Source organism: Quercus robur, chromosome 1, assembly GCF_932294415.1.
Source record: "Quercus robur chromosome 1, dhQueRobu3.1, whole genome shotgun sequence".
NCBI lineage: Eukaryota > Viridiplantae > Streptophyta > Magnoliopsida > Fagales > Fagaceae > Quercus > Quercus robur.
In genome coordinates, this window is record NC_065534.1 from 2,360,289 (window position 1) to 2,372,452 (window position 12,164).

At 33.9% G+C, this 12,164-nt stretch overlaps 2 protein-coding genes across 2 annotated transcripts; both read right to left on the reverse strand.

The window, feature by feature from the left end:
- Nucleotides 1–1,788: 1,788 nt before the first annotated feature.
- Nucleotides 1,789–4,674, reverse strand: LOC126715503 (uncharacterized protein At1g66480). Its single transcript, XM_050416132.1, has 2 exons — nt 3,916–4,674; nt 1,789–2,097 (listed from the first exon to the last, which is right to left on the reverse strand). The coding sequence occupies exons 1-2, from the start codon at nt 4,546–4,548 to the stop codon at nt 2,026–2,028; spliced, it is 705 nt and encodes a 234-aa protein (XP_050272089.1). The 5' UTR covers nt 4,549–4,674; the 3' UTR covers nt 1,789–2,025.
- Nucleotides 4,675–7,881: 3,207 nt separating this feature from the next.
- Nucleotides 7,882–11,740, reverse strand: LOC126715513 (U-box domain-containing protein 11). Its single transcript, XM_050416145.1, has 4 exons — nt 11,167–11,740; nt 9,937–10,053; nt 9,321–9,767; nt 7,882–9,195 (listed from the first exon to the last, which is right to left on the reverse strand). The coding sequence occupies exons 1-4, from the start codon at nt 11,473–11,475 to the stop codon at nt 8,116–8,118; spliced, it is 1,953 nt and encodes a 650-aa protein (XP_050272102.1). The 5' UTR covers nt 11,476–11,740; the 3' UTR covers nt 7,882–8,115.
- Between the last annotated feature and the right edge of the window lie 424 nt (nt 11,741–12,164).

The window sequence follows — 12,164 nt, forward strand, 5'->3', positions numbered from 1 at the left end:
TATGTTACACTTTCATTGAATCAATTGCTGCATCCTATAATATACATTAGTTTATTTTATTTTTGATAATAAACATTATTAGACAATTAGTCATGTTGAAAAGTACCATCCTCATGAGCAGAGGATTTTTATTAATTAAGCCCTTTTTTATATATACATATTTTACATAGCCTAGTGGGTTTGAACCCACCACTTTTTTCTTTTATCCCTTCATCATCGACAAATAAAGGATTGAGGATTTGGATCCAGGTTATCATCTTGGCAATTGCATTAAGTCAGATTGCCATCATTTTCATCATATATATATATATATATATATAAAATGAAAAAAGGAGTAATTTTATTCAGATGAAAATAAATTCAATACATCATGAGTAAAAGCAGACTCAAGGAATACCAAATTTTCCTCTACCCAAATTACATAAGAATCTAAATCCCTAGCATATTGAGCTAAAATATGTGCTGGTTTATTTCCAAATCGCTTTAAATGCGACACTTGCACCGAGCGAAAATCATAACTTAAGACACATGCTTGAAACAATGTTGCTAATACCAACTGGAGGAATACTTAGACCTCTCACAACATCACATACCACAGGAGAATCACATTCAAAATGAGCATCCCTTATACCAACATCCCAAGCAAAATTTATTAAATATAAAAGCAGGAATCGTGTTGTTGTAACCTAAGTTTGTGCCATATATCACTCTCATTTGAAAGAAAATTGAAATATTAGTATATATTTTGCTTTCCACCTTAACAATACTTTGTATTTATGTCAAAATAATAATTCATTGTCATATGCAAATAAGATAATTTTATTTATTTTCTTATATTAATTATCTATAAGTGGTATACTAATTATTTATTTAAAATAAATTTTTATTTTTATTTTTCTGAAATTAAAAAATAAAAAAAATTGGTTGTTGATTATCTGGAGAGCCCAACACCATGTGGCATGTGGTGTAGCTTTGATCTCACTAGGCTTGGAAGCCCAATGCCTAAGTCCAGGCCTAAGCTAGTCGGGTAAAACCCACACACAAAAAAGCGCCCCGAATAAAATTTAGGTTCCTATGTATTTTAGTGCTTCATTCCTTCAGACATCGTGTCCTCTAATGCTCTTAATGCAAATGGTTTCCAATTAAGATGCAATTTGTTAAGCGTTTTCCTTTATTTATCTATTGTTTTTTTTTAAGGGAATAATATTCTTTCATGCAATGTGATTTACACGATGTATTATTGTATGCTGAAAACATGAGTTAAACTTACATTTTCAATTATAAAAGCACACAATTATGTGAAAGAAACAATCATTTTTTTTAATATTTCATTTTATAAGGATTTGTATTTAAGTTTTTTTTGGGTTATGTGTAGTCTAGTTGTATTTAATCCAAATTATGATCCAACCCCATATAAAAGTGTTATTGTTTTTTAATGGGAGGTTTTTAGAGGCTTAGTTGATGCAGCGGAGGCTTGGCCCATATTTAGCCTATTGTGAATCCTTTGTGCAAGATATAAATATCGTTGTTCCATATTAGAGTTTATTGTGTTGTTTTGAGAGAGAAAAATTGTATTGTATTTTTTCTTAAAAATAGTGAAATCATTGCAATCCTGTGGATGTAAGTAAATTGCTGAACAATTTTGCCATTCTAATTATTATAAGTATTATATTAGCTGTTGTGACTTTGGTTTATGCATGTATCTGCTTTCTGTTACCCATATATTTTTGTTCCATTTAAACTTCATCCATGGCTAAAGACATCTTGGTAAGAAGAACCAAGAAGAAATGTAAAGTTAAAGTTGTTGCATGTACCATAATATATATCTCCTCAATAAGTAGTTTATGTATGTATCACTATAAGCTTTTATTTAGCATCCAACAACTTCTTTGTTACATGTACAAAAGTAACACACATGACACTGAGTATTGGTTGGTTAGAGGGTAGAGAGTGCATAATGGTCCATAGTCTAGATTGTGTTGTGTGCCTCATTTCAAATGCCCATCTAGGTTATTTGATCATTTGCTAAGAAGCTTGAACAGCTATTTGAATCTCTGCTTCAGTCATTGGCATGAAACTCACTCGCTTCTGCAATTTCTAGCATAAAAATAAAAATAAAAAGTTAGTAATTCTGTTGAATAAAATACTGAGAACTTTGTGCACTAGATACGATAAACTTCATGTGTGGCTATATATACATGCATGAATTTTATTAGTAAACTATTTTAGAAATTTTTTTATGAAAAAATGAAAAAAGCATCTAATTATTTTAACTTCTAACAACTACTTTAATTTTTCATAATTTTTTTTCTAAATTTGATAATTAAATAAATATTATAAGAGCAGACATTAACGAAACATTATATACATATCAATTCATACAGAAAAAGTCCGTAAAAACCGAATTTTGCATTGATTTTGTCACACATCCCTTTTGTTTTGCACTTGTTGTGGGTCAAAGTGAAATTTCACTTAGTCAACAACAAAAAATAAACGTGCAATCGCATTCACATCTGGTTTTGAGTCATCCAAAAGAAAGGATAAAAAAGAAACCGAAAACTTGGACTAAATTCAATTTTGGATGGTTTCTTTTTTTGAATGGTCAGGCTACTGTATCAGGTGTTCAAAAGGCAAGCATTGAGCCCATGCCCACATAAATAAAGGTCTGACTTAGCCGTGCCCAAGTTTCTTATTTTTCGGGCCGGATTCAAATTCAATGAACACATGCTTATATGGTAGGAAGCTCATTTAATTAGCTCCTTTATTTTACTAACCTACAAAGAAAATGTCAAACATGCAGTTACAACTCAATTCAAACACCCAAAGAAAGTACTATTTTTTTAATGGAGTAGGAAAGGTTTGAAAGTCTAAAATAGCTAAAAGGGCACGAGCTGTGTGTGGGTGAAACCAATAAATGTTCAGAAATTGAAATTTGATTTTTTTTTTTTTTTTTTTTAAAGAGAAATGCTAGGACATAACTTTTTCCCCATAATTGTTGATGTATTAGGTTATCAACATTTTTTTTTCATGAATCTACCGTTGACAATCACAACAAATCATGTTAACGGTTGAAAAAAGTATATATTGTCATTAGACCTATTTTTTTAAAAAAATTGAGGTTTTTTCAAGTAGTTAACTCGTATTAGAACTTGCACTTTAAGAACTATAAACTACGAGCTTCCAGTTTCCACTGGTAAAAGTTTGTGAGCTACTACTTGCCGTTTGGCTAAATAATATTACGTACCCTGAGTAGTAGACACATGGAATTGGATCTTAGCTTGATCAAAATTATGGATATAATTTAACCTGTATATATATATATATATATATATATATGGCTTAAATTATTACCCTTTGCTGAAAAATAATAATGGAGTAGCTCACAAAATACATGAAACCACGAATTGATAAGAAACGCACAACAAATAACATAATCATTTGCTGGTCCACAACCACGTGATGGTCAATTTTAGGTTTACCAAATTCGTAATGGACCACTGCTCAAAATGTTGTTCAACACACACAAACCCAAACACACAAAGCCAAAATGTCAAATTCAATCAACAGTGCATTCTCATTCTCATTTTGTGTAAACTCTACTATAGTTATAGTTTAAGTAAGATGCATGCATATACTACAAAAATGATTATGCGTATACTGGGGGCATGAAATGCATTTTTCTTTTAGTATGTGAACTAATAATTATGATTCATGTATATTTTCTCTCATAATGTGTGAACTCTACAATCATATACATGGGACATATATATAATAAAAAAATAATAATATATGCATATATATATATATATATATATTTTTTTTTTTGGTAAACATATATGCATATATTGAATACATATTATATTCTTCCGGAGAAGATGGCATGAAAATTGAATTAGTGTCTTAGAGAAAGCATACCTCACGCCCCTTGATGCCCTCTCTAACTCTTCCATGATTATGGTCACCCTTCCAATGCACTTGCTGGTCCAAGGCCATGCCCTCATGTGCAATTTCATGCCCATCATTATTGTTGCCAGTGTTAGCCCTGCAAAGATCCATAATCTTCTCTGCTACCTCAGCCTTGTCTCTGCTCTCTTTCATCAATTTCTCAACTTCTGCCCTTGGAAGCCTCATTTTGACACGAAGTGCACCCCCATGTTGTGACCCTTCTTTGCTGTAACACTCCTCGGGCAAAATGCTTGTTGATTTCATTATAGTAAGGTCAGAAACTGACCTCCTAGACAGCATTAGGCTCTCAAGTCTGTCTTTGGCACTCATGTTTATCCCCGACCGAACCCTTCTTGGAACTATCTCTTTTGGAGCATTTGGCAACTCTACTAGGAAATAGAGCCTCTTTGGCTCCAACTCTTGGTGTGGCTCTAAAGCCTTTGCTCTAATGCCAAAATGCTTTACAGCTTCAGATTCTATTAAAACATGACCTGGGTAGTCCTTAACTACCGCCCCAGCTTTAACTGGTGTCTTCAACTTCAATGTCTCACCGTTTATTTTCATCACCTTTGCACTCTTCTTAGCTCCCAAACTATTCCCCATTTTTGGCTTTTCCTTTTCTCTCTGCTCTCTCTCGCTAACCAAGTTTGGTTTTTGATCCCTCTTTTGAGTACCAAGTGAACAATAAAGCAGCTCTTCGTGGTTTAAAAATTATAGCGGTTGGTGTGAGGGATAAGGACGTTGTTTCATGGGTTGTTATTGGTTAAGATCTTTGGTCAATAAAAGAAGGCAAGGTTTGAAAATTAGCCTACCTTTTGAAAAAATAACATGTACGTAGGCTTTCACTTTCATTGGTATTAATTAAAAAAACAAAAGGGCGCCTATTTGAACTCGTTGATATTTGTCCTCACTATAGTGTTTTCAACAACCACATCTCTCAAATGTTTGGAGGACAAATTGAACCCCCCGAAACCTAGCCCCGTGATATGTGGGGGTTTGAAAGATGATTACCTAATCATATTTGTTTCATTCTTCAATAACATTATTGATTCACGGAGATCACGGCGTGGATTCACACAATCTTTGTTAATATTCCTACTAATACATGTGAAATTTGACTTAATTCATGGTGCTTATTGGAAGATCAATTTTTTTTTTACGTGAAATTATATGTATCTTTTCACATGAAAACTACGTAAAGTAATATGTTTGTGACTTTTAACACAGGTGAAGTATTGTTTATCAATTGTCATGTTGACCCAATATTGGTGGGACTAACTTACCATGCTCTAGTCTATAACGTAATAGTTTTTGAAGAATAATCAAACACCAAGTCTAAAATGATGGTCCGCTCATCAAATTCGAAGCTGCCCAAGTTTTCTAACTATATCTAATTATCCTGGACGATAATTGAAACTCAACTGACCGAGAAAAGTAGTTTGTACTGTTCATCAATTTATGACTACTGTTATTAATATATCTATCATACATATATTGTTGTGGTCCAAAGACTTAAATCGAAAGTGTCAAAGAATTTGACAAAAATTAAGAAAACTTTTACACACAGACAAAAACATGATCAGAAATTTTCGCTTCAATAACACCCAGCTGTATTTTGGGTTCAACACCAGCTGTTTGTACTTAATTTGTACTCATGATTTCCCATATTTCCTGGCAAACACCTTTGTACTTTCCAAAATTTTTAGCATCTTTAACAGGGTTGAAACAAATTAATATGACCATGCTGGAGAAGTTAAGTTCAAATTCTTTTTTCCCACTTCTTGTAACTGTAAAAGCCCAAAAGAAGAAAAATGCAAACCAACTGAATTTTGAGCTACGAATTTGAAAATTAGAAGGGCACAATTAAAGAGAAATTCAAAAAAGGCAAATTTGAAAATTAAAAGGCACGATTAGAGAGCATTTCAAAAAAAAAAACTGATGCAAATTGCAGGTAAAGTACAGTCAAAAGCATAAAAATTGAGCCAAAGTTACAGACAACACAAGAGGAAAAAAGAAAAAAAAAAAAAAAGGAAAAGGCCCACTTTATTAGTCTTATATGTCTTCATTTCCAACAGGTTATGACAGCATTGTCAATTGATACCTTATCCTCATAGAATTTTGGCAGCAATCCAAAGAATTCTTAGAGCTCGTCTAGTCACAACTAGAAAAAGTGTTTCAGATTTCTTTAGTTTTTTTCAGCAAACAAATAAAATAAAATTTAAATTATAACTTTTAGAAAGGAAAAAAAGTTATACAATCTATTTTTCAATCTTTATTAATCCAAAATTTTAAATTTGTATTTATATATTGCACACTTAAAATGTTAAAGAGGTTTTCAATTAAAACTTTATATCACAAAAAGCTCTACATGCAATTAAAGCTTTACAACTAAAAACCTCTACTTTCTACAACAATGCCAAACATACACTAAAGTTTGTTTGGAATAACTTAAGTTTATTGGTTTATTTGACTTGAAACATAAATCATATAGGAACAAACTTTACCTTAAAGATATGAAACTTTAAAAAACTGTGTGTAAATTGGCTTAATATTTAAGCCAATTTATTAACTTAAACATTTTCTTGAAATGTAAACTATAAGTATTTTTTTTTTCTTTTACCACTTTGTTCTCTCTACTTTCATATGGTCTATGTGTTTTTCAAAAGAAGGTTTATTTTTTATTTTTTTGCTATTATAATTATTTTTAGATTTAAATTGCTCTTAATTATATTATTTTTATCGCTTTATGTTTATTGCTTTATGATTTGACGCGTTGCTATTTGTGGTTTATAATATTAATATTGTGGATCACATAATTGAGTTAATTCATAATTAATTAATAAATCCACTGCATAATTAATATTGGGATCTAAATAGGACTCAACACTTTCCATTATCTTATCTTTAATTGATGTGACTAACCCTTAAACTGAATTCATTATCTCCTTATCTTTTATTGGTCTGTCACTCATATACCTTACACCCTCATGTCTACTACACTTACTTTAAGAATATAATGTGTCGTGGACCTCACATTTTGCACTTAACTTAGCTTCAAAACGTGGGCAAAATTTGCCAGATAGCATGATTTTAGAAAAATTTTAGGAAACCAACACACCAATGAAACTATTTTATAAGTTAAACTATTTTTGGAATTCAAATTTGGCAAACTCAAGTTTGGGCCGGAACTTGAGCTTGTCAAACTTGAGTTCCATTCAATATTGCTGCATAGTGCTTGGAACTCAAGTTTGTCAAACTCGAGCTTCAGCTCAAACTTGAGCTCAAAAATAGTCCAACTTACAAAATAGTTTCAAACGCATGCTATGTACCAAATTTTTTTCTAAAAAACTACTATTTAGCAAATTTTGCCTCAAAATTTGCATAAAGAAAAAGGGAAAAAAAGAAGAGAAAGAAGCCATCAAGAAATTGTTTTTTCCTTCATTATCTTACTCCCCAAAACCAAAAGTAAACAGTTGGCACAATCCGCTTTTCATTTATTAAAATAGCAATTAAGGGCTGAAAATGTAGCTCGATTGGACTAACACAAAGTAATAGCAATCTCAGCCATTGAGATTATGCTTTAAAGCTCACCAACCAGGAGGCAATTATTTTAATAGGAACAAATTTGGTTAATGTAACAAAAGTGCTTTAATGACTTTAAGGGCTGCACTCTTTGATACAGTGCTTCTTTAGAGTGCCAATCAAAAACAGTGCAGCCAATTGTCATCAAATTTTTTATATACAAAGATGAAGCCTTGGATATCTCTTGCATATATGAATCTAATTTATAGGTCCCTTTCATGTCAGATTGCTTTTGCAAAATCATTTCCTAAATGGCTTATATAGCAGAATAATTTGTGTTTTCTACTGTTGACCATTGCAAATCCTAAGTAACAGCTTTTCAATCACAACAAAAGATCAAACATGAAACTGCAATTGCCAGTGAAGAATTTTGCGATAAGCATTATATCAAATGAATTTTTTACACACTCAGTACAGAAGGAATGAACTTTTTACACACTCATACAGGAGGGAATAAATATTAAATAAGTAGAAGCAATGAGAAAGTCATTAATATCTCAAGCTCCTATTCTCAGTTGTCACGCCTGAAATTCATTGTCAAATAATTGGAAGCAATGGAATAAATAAAAAAATTTCCCTTTATTACAACTACACCTGTTGGAACTGTTGTAACTTTCGAAGATGCTCCAACAATGAAGTGGCCTTCCGTTTGGCCCTCTCTGTGCCGCTTTTAGCAAGCTCTGTCAAGGGTATGACAGCACCAAGCCTACTTATGCAGGCAAGATTGTCAGAATCTCTCTTGCACAAAGCAAGTAAAATTGCAGCCGCATTTTCTTTATTGCGAGGTAGTCCAGTTCTCAAAAGGTCTATCAAGACAGGAATAGTACTAGCCTTTACAATAGCAACCTTTGCTTCATGGTGGCTAGCAAGAACTGACATTATAGTTAGAGCTTCATCAACCATACAATTGCTCGGATCTGTAAGCATCTTCAATAAAGCTGAGATGATCCCTGCCCTAATAGCTCTACCCTTGTTTCCCTGATAAATGCACAAATTGAACAGCGCTGTCGCAGCATCTTTCTTCCCTCTAGTGCTTCCATCTTGGAGCAATACCACCAAAGCTGGGATTGCACCTGATGCACCTATTATTATTTTGTTCTCATCTCCAAGTGACAAGCTAAAAAGGGTAGCTGCTGCATTCTCTCTTGCTTCCATGCTTCCATTTCTGAGGACTTGGACAATTGAAGGGATAGCTCCGGCAAGCATTATGAGTCCCTTGTTGTTTTCATATATAGAGAGGTTGAGAATGGATGTAACTGCATTTTCCTGTGTTAACACGTCTTCTGAGGTTAAAAGGTTGACCAGAATTGGAATGCCTCCAGATTCTGCAATTAGTATTCTGTTATCTGTGCTTCTTTTAGATAGTGATCGGATTTCAGCTGCAGCTGTTCTACGCTCCTCAACAGACCGGCTAGAGAGCTTGCGGACAAGAGCTTGAATGGCTGCTATGTCCCCACTAACATCACGAAATGATCCGTCACTCTTTTTTATTTTTCCATTTGTTAGTCCTGTTGGCTGCTCAATATTATGCTTAGCACACCACTGAGTAATTAGACTTCTCAGAACATAATTTGGAGTGAGTGTAAAATTTTCGAGCTTTTGCTGAGTTTTTGGACATGTTGCATTCCCAGAGTCTATCCATCTCTGTATGAAAGATCTCTCATATGTCTGAACAATTAAGAGAGAGAGATATCAGAAGGCAGGGTATATGAAAGAGAAAGATTTCCATAATTTCAAGAAAATCTCTTTTAAAAGAACATATGTCAAAATATAATTTTAAGTGTAATATATACCTGCCCTGTGGCCACAATAACTGGATCCCTCATGAGTTCCAAGGATATAGGGCAAAGAAAATCATCAGGAATTGCAATTGGATCAGGCTTCTTGATTTCATCTAAACTCTTGTTGGGTGAATTGTCTTGTCCATCAGCATCAATGTCAATTACTAGACAGGCTTCAGAATGATCAGAAGTGTTTCCGAGCCTTTTAGATTTATAACTTATTATATTTACACCATGGCTTTTTGAACCATTACTTTCTGGAACAGCACCCATCTTTGATGAAACTTCACTGTCAATACTACCATTATTCTGAATATGGAGACTTCTAATCAACCTATTGCCCAATTGCTGATCAATTTCTTCATTCAGCAGCTGGGCTAAGACATGAGATAACATTTTTGAATTCAAGGACCCATATCTTTCTGTGGCTCTTCTCAATTGTGATCTCACCAACTCCACCTACAACAACAACAAAGCCTTAGTCTCAAAATTTTTGGTCAGTTATGGATCCTCGACAGATTAGTCAGGGTCGGCTATACGCACTCATTTCTGCCATTCTAGTAAAAGAAAAACTATAAAGTACAAGTCCAGTTGATATGAAAAGCACCATAGATATATCAACTCCTACCTGTTCTTGAACTTCCTCCGAGATGTCAAAATGATCATATGGAATGCTGCTCAATGCTTTCTCCAATTTCCATGTCACAGATTGAAATAGGGAGGCAATTCTCCTGGTAGTTCCATCCTTAAATCAAGATATAGCAAATTTCAGAGAGGTACCTAGACATTCTTTTAAGGATGCACATGACAACAACAGAGTCTTAGCAAGAATAAGGATGCAACTCAAACAATTTGCGTCTAAATAAAAAGCATACTCTATCATTCCCATTGCAAGGACATAGGATTAGCTATAAATAGACTTTCTGTTGAATGAGTTTTTATTTTATTTATTTATTTGAACTGTTGGATTATCATATCCTTATACTCTTCATGCATGTAAAATATCAAGATGATTAGAGATCAATAACAATTTCACGTGGGTATTTTTGAAATTACATGCAAAAGATTCAAAATTTCCAATTTTTACAAAATTTGGCATGCCCATTAAGCACAAATAATAGATCCACCTAGTTTATGTGCTTTGTTGGGTTGACTCAAATCCAGCTAATGACGTCCAATCAATCAATCAATAAATCGCTAGCAAGAAATTTCCTGGTATCCAATTCAAACATTGACAATCTGAGGATTCTGAAAATCTCTATTGAAAACACTAGGAAATGCCAGTTGACTTGGCAGCAATGTTTTATCAGAGGTTTTTTTTTTTTTTTTTTCAAAGTTTAAGAGAGAATTGCAATTCACTGTTCTTCGAATTATAACTATTTCAAACCAATAGTGATGTTGATTATTCTTTATCATCAACAAATCCAAACACGTCAATTTAGAATAAGAAACTGTGCAATCAAATCTCAACTTTGCTATCAATCTAATTACTTTCGCACTAGATCGTACGGAAAAATCACATTGTCACTATCACCCATAAAAAAAAAAACATAGCATAGATCTAAATTTCCAAAAAAATAAAGCAAGCAAATTCCATGTCAATTCACACAATCGCTACGTTTGTTTGCCGAGAAAATGCAGGAAACGATCGAAACAAAACAAAAATCCAGAATGCGAGATTCAAAAAAAAAAAAAAAAAAAACTCAAGTCTTAAACTCAACTCTACTGCTTTAATGCATCAAGTATAACCATTTTCGGAGCTTGAAATTTTCTTTTTTCTTTCTCTCTCACTTTCCGAGCAACCAAACAGACACTACATACAAACACATGCACACACAAAGAATAACATGAAACTCACGGAAGAGCTCTTGGAGCGGAAGCTCCCGGCGAGAGACAAAAGCCGCTTAGCAGCTCGGAGAGCCACAACCAGATCGGACGACCACGACAACGACTCCACATCCACATCATCAGAAGTCGCCGCCGACGCCGCACGAAACTCTCTGATCTCCTCAAGCAAATGCGAGAGCAGCGAAATCTTCCGCACCAGATCCGTACAGTCCTTCCTAAACGACACGCCGTCGTTTCCACCACCGCCAACGGCAATGCCGGCCGCAGTAACTTCCCCGACGAGCTCAAGCACCAGTAAAACTTCGCCGGTAACATCCATCTCGTCACGTGCCACTCACGTGACCCCCGAGTCAATCACTCGCTCGCAGAGAGCTCTAATTTTTCTCTCTGTGTTTCTGATAATAATACATTTGGTTTTTGTTATCTAATAAGCGTTTTGATTTGATTTTTTTATTTCAAAAAAATGAGCGTGAGTTGGGGAAAGCGAGAATCTCGGGGGATGAAATAGAGAAAAGAGAAAGAAGTAGTATTAGAAGTTGAAGAAAGAAACAAGAAAATACAGTTGGATTTGGAATCCAATGAATTGTATTACAACTCAACTAAATTCCCTCCGCGCTTTTCACTTGTTACTTTACAGCATTACTATATTATATTATATTATAGGAATATTTTTATTTTTGATAAAATAATAATTATTACAACGGTGCTACTTTTCCAACCATGCCAGCCTGTGAACTCTGTGATGCCCTTAATCTATTATTTTATATATATATTTTTTATCTCTACTGAAGGGTGGTTTGTGACCAATTAGGTCATGCCACGTAAGACTTTGAACTTAGTTTTGAGGATCAACGATTGGGCGGGTCAATCTTGTGTGTTTGTAGATGGGATTGGGTTTCTGCGTGGCAACTTTTGATTGGGAATGTATGTGCAGGGTTCATTCTCATTTTTGGCTTATTTTACTAGTTAGCTGTAATGGATGACATCAACGAGGACATTCTATTATTA